The sequence below is a fragment of the Muscardinus avellanarius genome (genome assembly GCF_963383645.1).
Source record: "Muscardinus avellanarius genome assembly, chromosome: 4".
Taxonomy (NCBI): Eukaryota; Metazoa; Chordata; class Mammalia; order Rodentia; family Gliridae; genus Muscardinus; species Muscardinus avellanarius.
The window spans coordinates 104358433-104377172 of NC_137789.1; the positions used below are offsets into that span (position 1 = coordinate 104358433).

Sequence of the window (18740 nt, forward strand, 5' to 3'; positions counted from 1 at the left end):
AGTTTTCCTTATTTTTATACACAAGACAAAAAGCAAATCTAACACCAAGAAAGAAACTTCAGAGTGTGGCTTCTATCACTGTTAGAAGTTTTACAGCTGGGCATGGAAGTGCACACCTAGAGCCTCAGATACTCAGGGAGATGGAATTAAGCAAAGAGAGTTGAGTCTAGCCCGGGCAATAAATAAGATCCTATCTAAAGAAATAAACCCAAAACAAACAAACAAACAACCTATGCAAAAGGTTTAATTAAACAAATGGTAATTCACAAATATGTTACTTAGCCTGCTGAGTACATCCTAAGCTTTATACCAAATAGTCCTCACCTCTTCTTCTTTCTCTTCTTCGCTGTCCACAAGACTGCCACGATCGGTGCCTACAGAACCTTCTGTTGAGAAAAGAAGAAGGGTCAGTTCATGAGAAAATGTCCTTAGTTCCTTCTCAAAATCACAAACTACCATGCAAGAGCATCACCGAGGTTGTGATAAGACCATCTGTACCCATTTATTACAATTAAAAGCTTCTTCAATACAGTTAGGAGTGAAAATTGCATATAGTCTCAAAGTACTTATCCACAAGAAAAAAAATATTCATAAATCCTTCACAGATGTTAAAGGCTAAGAAATTTTATGATAGTAAAAGATGACTAGAGAATACAGAGGGAGATCTCGTAACTAAATGCTATGAGGAAGCCTAGTTGAGTCCTGAATCAGAGAAATGATCTCATTACTAGGACAACTGGCAAAATTTCAATGGAACTGAAGATTAGATAATAGTATTATGCTAATAAAATTCTGTGGTTCTAATCGATTGTGGCTATATGGGAGAATATCCTTGGACTCAGAAAGTAAACAGAACTATTAGGAGTAATGGAGTACCATATCTCAGATAGGTTAAAAAAAAGTCATATACATCTATCTATCTATCTATCTATCTATCTATCTATATATGCATGAATACACACACACATATATGTACATACATATACAAATAAAGGGGGGAAGGGAGGGAGGAAAGAAGAGGGAAAGGGAGAGGGAGAGGGAGAGGAAGAGGAATAAAATGTAACAAATGTGGTGGCACATTATTTGGTAAACCTGAGTGAAGGAACAATGTGAGTTCTTTGTACTATTCTTGCCACATTAATGGAAAGCTTGGAATTCCTTTAAAATATCGATACCAATCTCAACAACATGTATGCAAAAGGAGAGGAAAGAGGTGGGATATGGCGGGAAACAAACCAAGTATTGTGGGCATGTATATTCTTATCCCTTTATACCTCTATGATGTACCAATGTGCCAATAAAAGTATTTCTAAAAAGTTATGATACAGATGTTATAAGCAGAACGACTGCTTGGGGAAGAAAAGTACCTTCACTGGACAGCTCTCCAAGTCCTACGTCTTCCTGCTCCATGAAGAGCTTTGACCCAATGAGATAGGGCAAAGGGCGATCGATGTACAGATCCTGCAAGTAATGAAAGAAATGGCCATCAGCCATGCAGGCTGAAAAATAAAATTAAGTGTTCCAATGGACAGCCTGCTCATCTGAGTTACATAATAAAATTGAAGTATAAGAAACAAAGCAAGATTAAAAGTAAAATAAGTAAATAAACCAAAAATAAATCACTGATTTAAAAAAGTCATGTTCCAGAAAAAGCTGTCAAAATAATATGCTTAATCCTCCCAAACTTTTTCATTAATGAAAAAAAGGAAAAGCCTGCAGAATGCTTACTAGCAGCAACTAAAAGAGGACAAGGGCACAACTTCACAAGAAATGTTCAGAAAAGCCAGGCATGGTGGAGCACACTTGTAATCCCAGTATTTGGAAGCCTGAGATTGGAGCATGACCATTCGCGGACAGCCTCAGCTACTTAGTGAGGCCCTCCACAACTTAGTGAGACCCTGTTTCAAAATAAAGAATAAAAAGTAAGGCAGGGGATATAGCTTGGAAGTCAAATGCCCCTGGGTTCCATCCATCCCAGACCTGCAAAGGAAAAAAAAAAAAAAAAAAAAAGAAATGCTTAGAAAGAGGACCAACAAGAAAAGCTAGAAACTCCGGGAGCTCTGAGGAGCATATATTTTTAAAAAATGAAAATATATTCTACATCAATAAAATATAAAATAAAAACTATACTTTAAAATTTATATTAATTAATTAATTTATTTTTGCAGTGCTGGGGATGAAACCCAGGGCATTCTACCTCCAAACTACACCCACAGCCCTATTTTTTAGTCCTTTGTTTTTTTTTGTTTTTGTTTTTGTTTTTTTTTTGGTGGTACTGGGGTTCCTGGAAGCCCTTCTACCTTCGGGCTACACTCCCAGACCTATTTTAACATTTTTATTTGGAAACAGGGTCTCCTAAGCCAGCGCGCGGGGCTGGCTTCGAACCTGCGCGATCCTCCTGTTTCTGCCTCCCAAGCGCGGGGATTACAAGCGTGCGCCACCACGCCCGGCTAGTCCTTTGTTTTTTGAAACAGGGTCTCAGTGAGTTGCAAACAGCCTCACAAAGTAGCTGAGGATGTCCGCCAACCACGATCCTCCAGTCTCCGCCTCCTGAATGCTGGGATTAAAAGTGTGCGCCACCATGCCTGGCTTATAAAGTATATGTTGAAGATTATCAGTTATATCCCTCAGTTTGGAGGGAGGCAATTACCAAATGCTGCTATCTGACTAGGAGAGGCTGGGTATGTCTAGGCTGGGGGTAGCCGCAGAGGGGACAGGACACACAAGGCATCAAGGGAATCGGGGTCTGTTCACCTGCACTTCTGTGGTTCTGATCCCTACTGGCAGGCAGGAAGCATGGGCTGAGAGGAAATGCGGCCACCATGCACAGATCATAGTTAACAAAATGAGCAGCCAAAGACCAATGAGAACCTCTGCCTGAGAGGAAACAGCAGCCCAAGAAACCCAAGAGCAGTACTGCCCCAAGTCCAGTGGGTCAACACTGCAGAATTAGAAAAGTTGGTAAAATAAGACTAAAGGCTAAAACAACAGAAAGAGATGAAGGAGTCTTGTCCATGGGAATATGGGTCAGAGACCCTTCCCGGCCAGCCCTCTACTTCTGTCGGTCCCACCTGAGGAAAACCTCTCATCTCCCGGCAGGAGGAAAGGCTGCCCTGTCCCCTATTACCCTGTGGCCATAACATCTCTTCACCCTGGGAGCCAAAGGAGAACAATTTTGATGTTTCCGGGAGATACACCTCCCTGGGCCTGGTGCTGACTCCTGCACCCACAGTGGAAAGCAAGTCAACAAATGTCCTGATGACAAAGCTCCTCCCCAGGCTGATGTGACCATAAAGCTCAAGCCAGAAGAGAAAGGCGGGACTCAAAGAGTTAACTATGAGGCTGTTTTCGTGGCATATTTTAATTTATAGGCACCTCGTATCACAGGACTCTAAGTATGACCACCTGCTCTGTCTTTTACTGAGTGGCTCCTGTTGGCCCATCACCTCTTTTAAACATCCAAAAGAAAGAAAGCAATAAATGCCCTTCAGGCTAAGAGGAAGTCTGATCAGAAATGCTCATAGCACTTTACTTGCAACAGCCCAAATTGGGAAACAACCCAAATGCTCTTTCCACCCTCTGCAGTCATCCATAGCACAAGCTCCAGAATCTCAGGTTTCCCCCAAGCGTCCAGGCAAATCTCTACTACTGAGCTACATTCCCAGCCCAGCCCCATCCTTCTAACCCTGATTCAAAACTCATCCTTGTACTGGGTGTGGTGGCGCACGCTTGTAATCCCCAAGCTTGAGAGGTGGAGACAGGAGGATCGCGCAGGTTCAAAGCCAGCCATGTTGGCTTAAGAGACCCTGTTTTCAAATAAAAAATATAAAAATAGGTCTGGGAGTATAACCCGGAGGTAGAAGGGTTTTCAGGGACCCCAGTACCACCCAAACTCATCCGTGCTCCAAGAATTAGAAGAAGCTGGGATTGGGAGATGTTGATCAAAGGGTATTAACATTTCAAGAGAAGGAACATCATCAAGAAATCCACGGTACCACATTATGACAACAGTTAATATAGTGTATGTTTGAAAGTCACTGAGAGCATGGATATTGTATTCTTATCCCAAAAAGTAACTGCATGAGGTCTGCATAATTCATTAGCTTAAGTCATTCCATGTATACCTACTTCAAAGTAACATAGTATGGGAGATAAATAAGTACAAACATTTGCCACTTAAAAAAAAATAAAAAGAAACCCCCCCCTCAAATCTCATCTTCACCTTACCATCCCAGGGAGAAGTCAAGTCCCTCTCACTGAACTCATGACGGCTACTCCTGTAAGTGCTTGTCTTTCCCACCAGACTGCAGAGCATAGGAGCAGCACTCTGCATCTGTGTTTGTAGTCACGAGTCTGGCAGGTTCCCTTGGACTTGCTAAGTGCTGCATCAATGCTTATGCAAATATGTAAGTCAAATCTTTCTGGTGGGTGAAGGCCATGCCTTACTAGTCTTGTGCCCAAGTGAAGAGCTCAAGACACAGCATTAAACATGGTGTAGCAACAAATACCTGAATCGAATGTTTTTACCTTGGGTTCAAGAATCAGTTCCACCCGCTCATTGGCTTCGTCTTCTTCAGAGTCAGAGTTCCCTGCTTTTATGTCAAGCTGCTCAAATGCACTGTCCAATACTTGCAAACCGTAGTTCACAGCCTCCTGGACTTTAGGAATCAGATCTACTTCTTTCTGTTCCCTGGTCTTCTCCTACGGATAAACACCCTTCAGTATCGGTCTCAAACATATTGGTACTATTTCAAGAAAATCCTGTCAGTGTTCTCCAAAGCCTCGCCTCAGGCTACCCAAAGATTTTCAAAATATTAACCAGCCTAGGTGTTTGTCAGCAAATACATACAATGGAACTTTACTCAGCCACAAAGAGCAAAATTATGTCATTTGAAGAAAAATGGATAGCATTAGGGAGTATTATATTGAGATTAGTCAGTTTCAGAAAGTGAAGGGTTCCGTGTTTTCTCAGATGTGGAAGCTAGAGGGAAATTCGGAAACAAAAGGGACTTGAGATAAATGAGAAGAAAGACCACAAGAGCAGTGGAAGCGGAGGCCGGTGGGGGTGGGGAGACCTGATGAAGGAAACAGCCAAACAATCCCATGTACATATGTGAAGCTGCTGATACTGATTTCAGTCTTATGACTGGGGAGAAGAAGAGAGAGGCGGGGGAGGGGGGGTATCCAGAAACACACCCATTTCCATCACACCAAACTCAATATGATGCATAATTACAATGCACCAATAAAAGTATACTCTTAAAAAAAGTTAACACAGGTTCTGCTGAATGTCCTGATGTAAACTTTGAAATAAGATTGTTGGTTTTAAATCTCAAGGTTGACACTTCCTGGCTATGTATCAAACCACCTAAGATCCCAGAGCTCCAGGCTCTTCATCTATAAAGACAGAAGCCCAACTACTGAGTAATGGTTCAGTTAATACGTTATGGGAAGCCTGCATGGTGGTACACACAGTAATACCAGTACTCGGGAGGCTGAGACAAGAGGATAGAAGGTTCGCAGCCAGCCTCAGCTACTTAGTAAGACCCTGTTTCAAAATAAAGAATAAAAAATTGGTCTGGGGGTGAAGTTTGGAAGTAAGTGCCCTGGGTTCCATCCCTGGTACCGCCAAAAACAGTAAAAAAAAAAAAAAAAAAAAAAAAGTCGTGTGAATGTATCTTAAAAATGAACAGAAGGTCACTTCCTCCCTGTAGGAAGACGAAGGGCCTCCACTTTCATATTCACCTTGGTTACTGGTCCCTTGGACAATTTTAGGAGCTAAAACTTCAAAGGCGCTGAGTGTGGAGGCCCATGCTTAGAATCCCAGTACTTGGGAGACTAAGACAGGAGCATACGGGTTCATGGTCAGACTGAGCAACTTAGTGAAGCCCTCCACAATTTAGTGAGGACTTGTTTCACAAAAAGGAATAAAAAATAGGACCGAAGGTGTAGCTGTGAGGCAGACTCAATCCCAGCACTGCCCACAAACAAAACAAAACAAAAACTTAGAAGGAAATAATCTGGGGATAGAGATATCATTTTCCAATTGTAGTTATTATCAACTTTTTACTTTTCTTAACTTACACTTAAAATAATTACAATTAGTTTAAAAATTTGTTCCACACCAAGAGAGGATCAGTTTCACCTCTAATCTATCCTGTGTGCCACCACAGATCAATGTTCTCCCTTGAGCAAAGTCTGTCCGTATCACCAATCACCTGTAAACTCCCCACAGGTCTACTTTCTATAACTGCAGCTCTCAATGACAGTCCTGGTTACATAAGTGTGTCTGTCACCAGGTGGAAAAATTATTAAGAAATACTTAGTGTCATTTCCCCTCCTCACACATATTCCAAAAGTTGATCCATAGCTCGAGGAGATACCAAACCACACAGTGCTGTTCTGCAGGCCAGAACAGAAACAAACAGGCCAGAAACAAACAGAAAACTTTAACGGGCTTCTGTCAGGAGCACTCTATCCCATTCCCCTTGTATCACTCCCCCTACTCCCCTCCACCCCCATGGACATGTCACAAAACCCTATCACTGCTCTTCTCTGGATCAGTAACTTAAATAAAGAGGAATTTTAAAAAGTACCTGATCTGTTTTTTCTGCCTCTGCCTTGAGTACTGGCTCCTCCACTTCTTCATCATACACGCGCTAAATATAGAAACAAAATTGGTTATTAAAGATGGAAGCATCATTTGAACTAAATCAGTGTAAGAATTCAATATATGGTCACAAAAAGACAAAGATGAGGAAGAACATGGTTATTCAACAAGTGGCTGAAACCACTATCAGTGGGTCAGAGACAGCAAAGAACAGCAGTCAGTTCACCACCCCCACCATAGAGAGAGCAAAGACTGGGAAGCACGAAGAAATTCCATGGGTGACCAAAGAGCTGCAAAAACAGTAAGATCCCAGCTTGTGCACCTTTTTGTTCCACGATAAAAAATGCTGATGGCTAAGACACAGGGGCAATTCCCAAGGCTCGTGAGAAGGTGCCTGGCATAAGTTATCACTGCATAACAAGACCTTCACCAGGAGGAACAGCACAAACGGAGAGGGAAAAACTTGAACTCTTACTATTCCACTTACACGAAGCAGAAAAGCAAAAGCCATCAATGACTTGCAGGAAAGCCAGACACTTGGGACTGCTTTCCCTGAATGGCCAAGCAAGAATCTCTTTTCCATGACAGATCAGTAGACTCACTGTGAGTTTTTTATTTTTAAATTTTAACCTCTTTTTTAAAAACTACCAAAGTACAACAGGCTTGTTATAAAATAGGATGATGAAAAGGGTATGGAATTAGAGGCAATGGTTATAAAAATTTATGAATACACCAAAACCTATTGAACTGCATACATGTGTGTACTAGGAATTGAACTCAGCGGCATTCTACCTCTGAGATACTCCTCCAGCACTACTTTATTTTGAAACTAGGTCTCACTAAGTTGCGGAAGGCCTCTCTGTAAGTCAACTTAGTTGGCTGTGAACCTGTGATCCTCTTGTCTCAGCCTCCCGAGTAATGTGATTACAGGTATGCGCCACCACACCTCTCTAGACTGCATACTTTTAAGAAGACTGAATCTTATGGTATGTGAAGTACAGCTCAATTTATTAAATTTTAATACAGGTTGAATATCCCTTATCCAAAACCTTGGAACATAAGTGTCTCGGATTTGAGTTTTTCAGATTTCAGAATAGTTAATGTTGAACATCTTTAATCCAAAAATCTGAAACCTAAATGCTCCAAAATCCAAAACAATAAAACTCAATTTCAGATTAAGGACATGCAACCTGTAGAAGCCAGGTGTGGTGGCACACACCTATAATCCCAGTACTTAGGAGGCTGACACAGGAGGATTGTAGGTTTGAAGCAGCCTCAGCAACTTAGCGAGGCCTTCCACAATTTAATGAGACCCTGTTTCAAAATAAAAAATAAAATAGGGGTGGGGGTTTAAGCTCAGAGGTAGAATACTCCTGGATTCAATCTCCAGTGTCATAAAAAAGAAAAAAAGGAAGATGGCGACCGAGAAAAGCGGGGCTTAAGAGCCCCGCTAACAACAAATCTCCATTACCACAAAATCAGCGCCTTTCATAGCCAGAAATCACCATCACCAGAGGAAAAAAAAAATCACCAGGCTCCAGAAGGAAAGCGGACTGAGAACAGAGCCACAGAGGAGATCCTCAAGCCCGAGGACGCGGCAGCAGCGCCATACTGCTGGCGGCACCGGCGAATTCACGGGACGGCTACAGCAAGCCGAGGTGAGCCACTGCGGAACAGCCAGGTGGGATTTCTCCGCGCAGAGATCACCTAAAGCTCCATAGTCCGAGCTCAGCACACGCTGCAGGGATTCAGAGTGGAAATCAAAACCAAGAAGAAAAACTACAGCCCCACAGCTGAGGGCGTAGCAGCGAGCGGCGCCATATTGCCACCGGCGGCAGCAGCAGCGAATTCATCGAATTCAGTACAGCTACATCTGCGTACTCAAGAACAGTGAGTCAAATTGCAGGCCACAGAGGAGAAATCCCAGTACTGTACTCCCTGGGACTTGACCCAGTGGGAGAGGGGCGGTGGCAGAGATATCACACCATAGGAGAACGTGCAACCTGGCACCCCCCACAGTCTAAAGCAGCCTCTATCGACTCTCTGGGTCGGAGACTCTGTGATACAACCCAGTAAAGGAGTAGTGGGGTCTGAGATACTACTGACTCGAGATCCAGAACACCTTAAGTGAAGTCATAGTGACCCAAGGGAAGAACCCAGAGAAGGCACAAACTTCCGAAATCATGGGAAAGAGGAATAATACTGGAGCAATGAATGCACACAACCCCACAACATCAGAACCCGATAAAACTGAAAATCAGAGATTTCTAGAAGATCAAATCAGGAAAATAACTATAGAAATAATAGAGGTGCTTCGAAAAGAACTCAGAGAGAGCCAAAAAGAGATAAAGGATGCAATAAATGAAGTAAAGGCCTCAATTCAAAGCACAAACAACCGATTAGAACACATGGAGAACAGAATCTCGCTCTTAGAAGATGATCACTCCAAAAATGAACGCATAGTTTCTAATCTAGAAAAAAATATCCGACAGCAGGAATCTGATATTGAAGAAATATGGGCCCATTTTAAGAGAGCTAACCTAAGAATAATTGGAATAGAGGAGGGAAAAGAAGGTGAAACCAAAGGGATCAACAATCTCTTCAAGGAAGTAATAGCAGAAAATTTTCCAAACATAGAGCAAGAGGTTGATACACAGATCCAGGAAACTTATAGAACTCCCTTTAGACAGGATCGGAGAAGAGGATCCCCACGCCACATAATTGTCAAAATGACCAATGTGGAAGCCAAGCAGAGAATCTTAAAGGCAACAAAAACAAAGGGCCAAGTGACATTCAGAGGCAAACCAATTAGATCACTCCAGACTTCCTAAACCAAGTCAGGAGAGCCAGAAGGGCTTGGAGTAACATATTCCCAATTCTGAAAGAAAACAACTTCCAGCCAAAAATTTCCTACCCAGCAAAACTTTCTATCAAATTAGATGGAGAAATAAGAAGCTTCCATGACAAACAGAAACTGAAGGAATTTATGTCTTCAAAACCAGCACTAAAGAAAATACTCAAAGAGATTAACTACAAAGAAGAAATAGGTAACACACATCAGAACTAGAGAAACAAGATTTTCCATCCAACAGACAACTAAGATTGGTTATCTGTGGAGATTCATTATTTATGTTAGTCTGTTACCTATCTCTAAAGGGTATTGTTTGCCTTTATTGTTGTTAATTTTTAGGATTTCTAGTTGGAATATTAATATACCTTCAGATATAGCAATTGGAAATATTTTATCCCATTCTATTAGCAACTGTTAACTCTGTTTACATTGTCTTTGGATATACAATATATATATATATTTTTTTAGGGAGTTTGTATACTCTTCTGTTGCCTGTGCCATAGAAATCATAACCAAGAAATCACTGCCAATTTCAATGTTGTGAGGTTTTATGACCCAGATTTTCTCCTAAAAGTTTATAGTCTTAAGATTTATATTTAGGTCTTTTATCTATTTTGAGTTAATATTTGTATATGGGATTAGGTAAAGGTCCAATTTTATTCTTTTCCATTTAATTATTATTTTTCAACAATATTTAGTTAAAAGATTATTATTTCCACCACCAAATGTTCGAGGAAACCTTGTCAAAAATAACTTGACAATATAGGGAAGAATTTAGCTCTAGGCTTTTATTTAACTCCAATGGTTTATGTATCTGCCTTTAGAATAGTACTACACTGTTTCAATTATTGTAGCTTTATATGGTTTGAAATCAGAAAATATATATCTTCTAGCTTTGTTCTTTTTCAAGATCGTTTTGGGTACCTAGAGTCCATATTCCATATTAGGATAGATTTTTTTTCTGAAAAATAAATATATAAATATATGATAGTTTCACCTAAAAAAATAGAAAAAAAATATTCTCTGGTAAGAAAGAAAGCAAAAAGAAATATTGAAAAGTTATCTTTAAGTCATCAAAAGCTTGGTATCAGACAACTGAAACTGTTATGTGAGATTATCATTTTTAATTTTGGATAAATTGCTTTAATACTAGATGTCAACCACTAAGCTAAGCATGGGAGGGAGGGATAGGGAGAGAATGGAGTGGGGATCGGTTGGGGGCTGACTGGGCATTGTGTGCATGTATGTCTACAAAAGTATGTATCCCACTATTATGTATGAATACAGTGCACCAATAAAATAAATAAATAAATTAATTAATTAAAAAATATATAAAAAAAGTTAAAAACTGTAGATACCAGAAGGACTTTGTGATAAACTTTTATCTGCTGTGCCATAGCTATTGAACGACTTTTATCTTTCCAACTTTGGAAAGCTCCGGAGTGATCTGATGCTCTCAGATTTGCTGGTGGCTTCTGGCTTCTGTGTGTGGTGGGGAGGAAGAGCCAGGCGTGGGTACCTCTCTGTGGCTTCACTTGCTCCATCCCTCTCTTAAACACGATGGTCAAGTTCAGAGAGAACGAGCAGGCATGCCACTGCTCTCCTGGGTATGTTCTCCCAAATGTAATGACCATTCTGACTTTCATCACAATGAATTAATTTTGTCTGTATTTGAGCTCCATATCTAATAAAATGGATCATTTACATACATTAAAAAAAAAAGAAAAAAAAGTGTGGAAGTGAAGGGGGTGCTCAACAGGTAGAAAGATATACATAAAAGAAGTGTACTGAGTGGGGCGTGGTGGTGTATGGTTATAATCCCAGTCAGTACTTGGGAGGCTGAGACAGGAAGAACACAGGTTTGAGGACAGCCTCAATAAGTTGTGAGACTCATCAACCTAGCAAGACCGTTTCAAAATAAAAATAAAATAGGGAGGGGGATGTAGCTCAGAGGTAGAATGCCCCTGGATTCAATCCCCATTATCACCAAAAAAACCAAACCAAACCAAACCAAAACAAAAACCCCTCCAAAGACTGAATCATTACTCAACTGTTTTTTTTTTTTTTTTTTGGTGGTACTGGGGTTCCTGGAAACCCTTCTACCTCTGGGCTACACTCCCAGACCTATTTTTTGTATTTTTATTTGGAAACAGGGTCTCTTAAGTCAACGCGGCTGGCTTTGAACCTGCGCAATCCTCCTGTCTCCGTCTCCCAAGCATGGGGATTACAAGCGTGCGCCACCACGCCCGGCTACTCAACTGTTTTTTTTTTTAACAGGTACTTCCAGATGCCTAAGTACACATGTCACTACCAGTACACTCATTTACTCCCCCAAGGCTCTCCCAACAGTGAATGCTGTTCACTTTTTTTTGGGGGGGATGGTACTGAAGATAGAACCCAGGGGTATTTTACCTTCAAAGTATACTACCAGACTCACTTTTCTTTTTTTCTTTTTTTTTTGGTGGTATTGGGGATGGAACCCTTCTACCTCCGGGCTACACTCCCAGACCTATTTTTTATATTTTACTTGGGAACAGGATCTCTTAAGCCAGCGAGGCTGGCTTCGAACCTGCACGATCCTCCCGTCTCCACCTCCCAAGTGCAGGGATTATAAGCATGCGCCACCACACCTGGCTCACTTTTCTTAAAATGTTGTTTTGTTTTGAAACAGTCTCACTAGGTTGCTGAGAATCTTACTACATAGCCAAGGTTGTTCTCCAGCCTGTAATCCTCCAGTCTCAACCTCTTAAGTACTAGGATTACAGGTGTGTACCACCACAACCAGCTGCTGTCCACCTTTTAAAAGTATCTGCCACTTGGCCCAGCATGGTGGTGCACATGTGCAATACCAGTACTTGGGAGGCTGAGACTTCGTGTTTAAATTTTTAAAAATGAAAACAAAAATAAAAAGGGCTGGGGCGTAACTCAGTGGTAGAGCATCTGTGTTCAACCCCTAGTACGTTATACACATACACACAAAACAAACAGAATCAGACAGGGGAGGGAGGGAGATAAATGAGGGACTTAATGGGGCAGAATCCTAAAATCTGTACACTGTTTTTTTTTTTTTTTTCAGTACTGGAGATGGAACCCAGAGGCATTCTACCTCTGAGCTGCACTTCCAGCCCTGTTTTTCACTCTTTATCCCAAAACCGGGTCTCACTGAATTGCAGAGGGCCTCACTAAGTAGATGAGGCTGTTCCCAAACTGTGACCCTCCGGTCTCAGCCTCCCGAATGCTGGGATTACGAGCGCGCCCCAACACGCCTGGCGGTACACTGATATTCTTAACATCTGGAGTAACTGTATTTTTCTACACATACTCAATACTTCACTGAAAGTTTGACTGAACTGTACATTATGAATTACAACAGAGCAAGGATAAAAATTAAATTCACTAAAGCTTCAAAGGTATGTTAAAATGCTTCTAAGTTAATATGAAGAAGAATGCAGGCTACATACACATGCAAGTCATCTGGAAGAGGTTAAAGGTCTAGAAAGAGATACACCAAAATGCTCGAGAGCAGGGCCAAGACGGCGGTGGCGGCAGCAGCCAGTATCGGGGAGAGACAGGTAGATTCATTCTAATCCACCCTGAACTTTTGAGGAAATCTCCCTGAAAGTAGACTGCACCTGCCCCACATGCTCAGGAACTCTGGAAAGCATACTATGTGAGAAAAATGTTTGGATGTATCAGGTGGAGCCCTGCATAATCGAGCCCTGCATTATCAGATGCTATCAATAACTCTAAAATTAGGATCGTTGGAAGTCTGTTGAAGAATGGTAGTACCCAGTCAGGCAAAGTGGCACATGTTCATAATCACAGTACCTGGGAGGCTGAGATGGGAGGATCGCTAGTTCAAGGCCAACCTCAGCAACTCAGCAACACCCGGCTTCAAAAATTTTAAAAAGGGGGCAGGAGTATTGCTCAGAGGTAGAATGCCTCTGGCTTCTATTCCCAGTAGCAAAAAAAAAAAAAAAAAAAAAAAAAAAAAAAAAGAAAGAAAGAAAGAAAGAAAAGACTGGTTGTGTACCATGAGCAGTAGTACATGCCTATAATCTCAAGTACTTGGGAGGCTGAGATAGAAAGACTGAAGGTTTGAAGTCACTGTGTAGTAACTGAGACCCTGTTTCAAAATTAAGAAAAAGGGCTAGAATTGTAGTGCAGTGGTAAGAGCACCTCAGTACCATAAATAAGTAAGTTAATAAATAAAAAGAACAATATGTGATGCTTCAAGCTTTTTTATCTGGGAGATCTGCCCAGAATAGAGGGTCAGAGAAGCAATTATTGAGCCGAGACCTGAGCAATTACTGCAGACAGACAGATGTCATTCAAAGCATAGAGAGGTACACAAAGCGGTATAAGAGAAGTCCTAGCAGCAGCAGAGCACACAGTACCTCCAAGGAAGAAGGCTGCGGTGTCAAAAGTGAGGGACATCATCATGTTAAACTAGGCAGGACCAGGGGAAGTCTATGCCAGGAGTTTAGGCCAATAAGGCCCTAGCCTTTGCACCCCCTGATTATTGAGTTTCAGTAACTATATATGGTTCTTCAAGAGAAAGGCAGAAAAAGATGAGAAAAAAATGGCTAAAAAACATCTTTAAAAAATTAATAGGAAGACCTAGAAAGTTAATTTAGGCTTCATTTTGGAAAAGAATAATTTTGATTTTACAAAGAAAAGATTAATTTTTAAATTATTGACTTAAAAATCTTTTAAGATATCGTCTAGCAAACTAAAGCCAATGGTAATGGCACTTAATGTTTTAATAAAACTCCTAAATTGACCAATTAATGAAGTTTTAAGAATTAGGTTACCTTCTGATTAGACATTAAGATGCTGGCCAATGTTAATTAGCATTTTTCCTACTTTAGGGAACTCTCTTGAGCCTTTACTAAATGTGCTAATTTCTCTTGCCCTATAAAATCCTGATAGTTCTTGCCCTTGAAAGTCAAGATTGTTGAACTAACTCCAAAGTGTAGCTGGCAACAGTTTGGCTGCCTCTGAGGTTAATTAAGAGAACCCAGAAACCTATCTGATTTGGAATAATCTTTCAGATGAACTACCATGAAACTAAATGGTACCATCATTCTAGCATGAACATTAATAGGTAAGTGCCACTGTCAGGCTCTGGAAAAAAACACATCAGAGGCCAGATCAATGCCACAGTATCATCAGCAAGTTGATTTTTATCAGAGTTTTATTAAGCACTAGCTATCTGGTCACAAATGGAAAGAAACTGTCACGTGTTCTCAGGCATTACAGGAGATCTGGGAAACAGCTACATTTCACAGTGGCACCAATGCAACTGGACAAGAATTCTGGATGCTGACTACGAGGAGAAAAGGCATAAAGACTTATCACTAAGTGAATAGAGAGATGTCTAGAAAAGTGATACTCCAAAGAACTGGACAGAAAAAAAGAACTATCATCAAAACAAAACACAAATATCACAAAACCTAGGCCATGGAAAACTCAGAATGTAAGAGAACTTCAGTAGAAAAGATAGGCTGGAGAAAAGAGAACATCTAAAGAGTGTGGTCCAGAAAATGAATCACACGTACCTCTTTCTCCTCCCCACTAGAGGACTGATCTGGTACCAATCTGTACCAACCTGGCAAAGGCACAACAGATATGAGAGAACACCTTGGAAATCTATTCCTGACCCAGTCTAGAGCGGCAGTGCTGACTGCAGAGAAGTGCTGAGCACTTAGCACAGTGAGAAAGCTACATGATGAGAGCCACGAGCACACTGAGGACATCAAATCAGCTGGATGAGAAAGTGTGGTGCTGCAACCCAGGGGGCGGACACGAGTCCCCCAAGCTGACTCTTCCTGTATTTCAATTATTTTGGGGTGCTGGGGATCAAACCAAAGGCCTTGTGCGCACTAGCCAAGTGCTCTACCACTGAGCCACATCCCTGGCCCACTACGCTGACTCTTTTAGTGAGAGAACTGCCTAGGACCAAGCACGGACATTATGTGCACATAATCAGAAAATGACTACAAGTGAGTATCTCGAATCCTCAAATCTTTTTTTTTTTTTTTTTGGTGGTACTGGGGTTCCTGGAAGCCCTTCTATCTCCGGGCTACACTCCTAGACGTATTTTTACATTTTTTATTTGGAAACAGGGTCTCCTAAGCCAGCGCGCGCGGCTGGCTTCGAACCTGTGCGATCCTCCTGTCTCTGCCTCCCAAGCGCGGGGATTACAAGCATGCGCCACCACACCCGGCTAAGGAGTATTTTCAATGATAGATTCTGAACAAGTACAGTCTTTGTAAATATCCTCCAGTCTGAAATTGGGAATCCATCTGGTCCCAAGCATTCCATGTAAGGGATATTCAGTCTGTACTCATTTTGCTTATGTTCCAAATTCATGCATCTCCCTTTACCTTAATAACTGGCAAAGAAATCCTAAGACCTTCATAAATATCTTTACTTCAGCTGGGCGTGGTGGTGCACACTTGTAATCCCTGCGCTTAGGAGGCAGAGACAGGAGGATTGTGCAGGTTGGAAGTCAGCCTCACTGGCTTAAGACATCCTGTTTCCAAATAAAAATGTAAAAATAGGTCTGGGAGTGTAGCCCAGAGGTAGCAGGTTTTCCAGGAACCCCAGTACCACAAAAAAACAAAAAAATATTCACAAAAAGCTCTACTGAACAAGTTGCTATGGCCTTACTGGTGCTCTCTACATCCTAACGCACAGGCTGTTCTACAATCCTGAAAATCTTACCTATTACGTTTAACAGTCTCAGGCAATAGCTTGTCTTAATAATCCTCTTGTTCACAAATTACTGCAGACATTCAGAAAGTTGAACATCCTCTGAGAAGCAAGGATCTACTAAGCTCCTTCTCTATCCTCCTCCCTTAACACCTTCCCCTGTAGTTGGCTCCAGGCACATCTCCTTTCTCTCTTTTCATTCTAGAACTATATGTTTACTATGGTAGATGCTCTAGCTAATTTACCCATCTATTGTTACAACTGATTTTATTATCAGAGACTCAACCATCATAAGAGAACCTTAGTGAGGAAAGTCCAAGCAGACATACAGATTATCAGAACATAATGGACCTAATCAATAACAGAGGCAAAAACTGGTGCCAAGAGGGTTGACCTTAAAGAATGTGCCACCACAGGGCCCAAGTGCAACACAATTCAGCCAACTGCTGACTACTCTCAAAACTAAAACGGAACACAAAAACTGGAATATGAGAAAACCCTATTATTATATTTCCTTTAACAATGTGAAAATACCCCAAACTCTTACTAAGAAAAAACAGGCACTGAGCCTAAAGAAGGTTCAATAACCCATGACCAATACATCCATCAAAATTTAGAAAAAAATATAGCCGGGCGTGGTGGCGCATGCTTGTAATCCCCGCGCTTGGGAGGCTGAGACAGGAGTATCTCACAAGTTCAAAGTCAGCGTCGGCTGGTTTAAGTGACCCTGTTTCCAAATAAAATATAAAATAGGTCTGGGAGTGTATCCCAGAGGTAGAGACCCTGGGTTCCATCCCTGGTACCATAAAAAAAAATTAGAAGAAAACTTAAAATTACCACACCTTTGGCTCCCCCAAAAGGTATTATTTATAAGCATGATGTAACTAAGCAACTCACGTTCTCAATGAACTGGGTATTAGACAGCATAAGAAAATCATTGAAGACATTGTGCAGGCGACAGTCTGTGGCTTTTGTTTCTCGAATTAGTCCATCCACTTGCTTCTTGATTTCATGGGTTCGAGAGATAGTCTGCTGTGAGAATTCCTGTAGGAACTGTAGTAGCTATTTTGAAGATAAACACATATTATCAACATTTTATTCATCTATTCTGTGTGCCAAAACAAAGAAGAATCAAAGATACTGGGGACTGAACCCAAAGGCATTCTAAATATGAGCCAAACCTCCAGTCCTATTTTATTTTTATTTTAAAACAGGGTCTGACTAGGTTAATTAGTCTCACTACTTCTTGAGACTGACCTCAATGCAGAGATTCTCCTGTCTCAGCCGCCCAAGTACTGGCATTACATGGATGTGCCACCAAGCCCGGCACCCCTGCACTTCTGTTGATGTGGGATGGTAAAGGAATGATGGCTTTGCCAGTATTCAGCCACTAAAAAGCACATCAAATTAACAGCCAAAGGACACTTGCTATCTCTTATGTAAAGGATTATGTTATGTATGTTCTGTTCGGTTGTCATTCTACAGGGATCACAGAGGGCATGCAAGATAACAAAACACTCCTCAAATCTCATTCATCTGTGAGCTCAGAGACCCACTTCCGGATATACACAAAGGCTAGGAGACCTCTGAACAGTGCAACCCGCAGAAATGGATGTGCCCAATAGAATGGAGCTGAGTGCAGCGCTAGGATGTCCACAGAAGGAACAGAACTCCGCACTGAGCAGGTTGAGGCCCTGTGTCCTGGCACCATGGCGTTTTCCAGGGCCCAGGGTCGGAGTAAGGGGCGCGGGTGGGGCATGTTGCTGCTAAAGAGGGCAGGTGACGGGGGCAGGGTATTCGGGGTGCAGGCCCTCCCGCCCTCCGCCCAGGTGCCCGCGTTGACTCTCACGCCCGCGTCCGCTGCCAGCGACCAGCTCTGGCTGCTCCTGCGGATCTCCTCCACGGACCAGGGCCGCTCCCACACGGGCTCCGAGGCGGGCGCCCGCTCCCCATTGGGGGTCGTTGGGTTCATCTGGAGGGAGGAAAGGGAAGAGGGGCTGAGCCAGGCGACGGCGATGGCGGCGATGCGGCGAGTCGCTCTCACAGCCCAGCCGCCCTTCGCGCTCACCGTCACCGCAGCAGCTCTGCAGAGCAACCGGGCGGGACGCGACTCACGTGATTCGGCGTCGCCTCACGTGATGGGACGCGCACGTGACCGGCTGTGGGCGGGGCTGCCTCGCGCAGGGCGATGTCGGGGGCGGGGCCGCTTCGCGCGGGGCGAACGTCGGGGGCCCGCAGAGGACGCGCGCCCAGGCGTTTTCCTTGCCAGCCAAGTGGGCTAATTGGCTGCCAGCCACAGTGCGGTTAGTATCCTCCGGAGCTGGAGAATCCTGGATATCCTGGGTAACATCATCTCCTGATGACCTGCTCCATTCTAAAATTCACTGAGCAGGGTCCACTTAAAAATGCTCGCTTCTTGACATTGCCCTAAGTTTCAGGGCCATACTTCCTAAGACAGGCAAAAATCCACTTAAAAGCATCTTAACCCATCTAGCTCTCGGCTGGCACTCCGTTATTCTCTCTCTGTCTATAAAAGACTTTCATTGGTACTTATACATTGTA

At 42.4% G+C, this 18740-nt stretch overlaps 1 protein-coding gene across 1 annotated transcript in view; it reads right to left on the reverse strand.

Annotated features, from left to right (window-relative positions):
* The window catches only part of WASHC2A (WASH complex subunit 2A), a gene marked incomplete at both ends in the record, with an annotated part of 58758 nt that extends 40608 nt beyond the window's left edge, over positions 1-18150 (reverse strand). Inside the window, 6 exons of the mRNA XM_080694801.1 lie at positions 325-386; positions 1368-1461; positions 4528-4701; positions 6597-6659; positions 17076-17240; positions 18028-18150. Of these exons, the coding sequence (XP_080550927.1) occupies positions 325-386; positions 1368-1461; positions 4528-4701; positions 6597-6659; positions 17076-17240; positions 18028-18150 (681 nt within the window). The remainder of the gene's footprint in view (positions 1-324; positions 387-1367; positions 1462-4527; positions 4702-6596; positions 6660-17075; positions 17241-18027) is intronic.
* Positions 18151-18740: the final 590 nt, after the last annotated feature.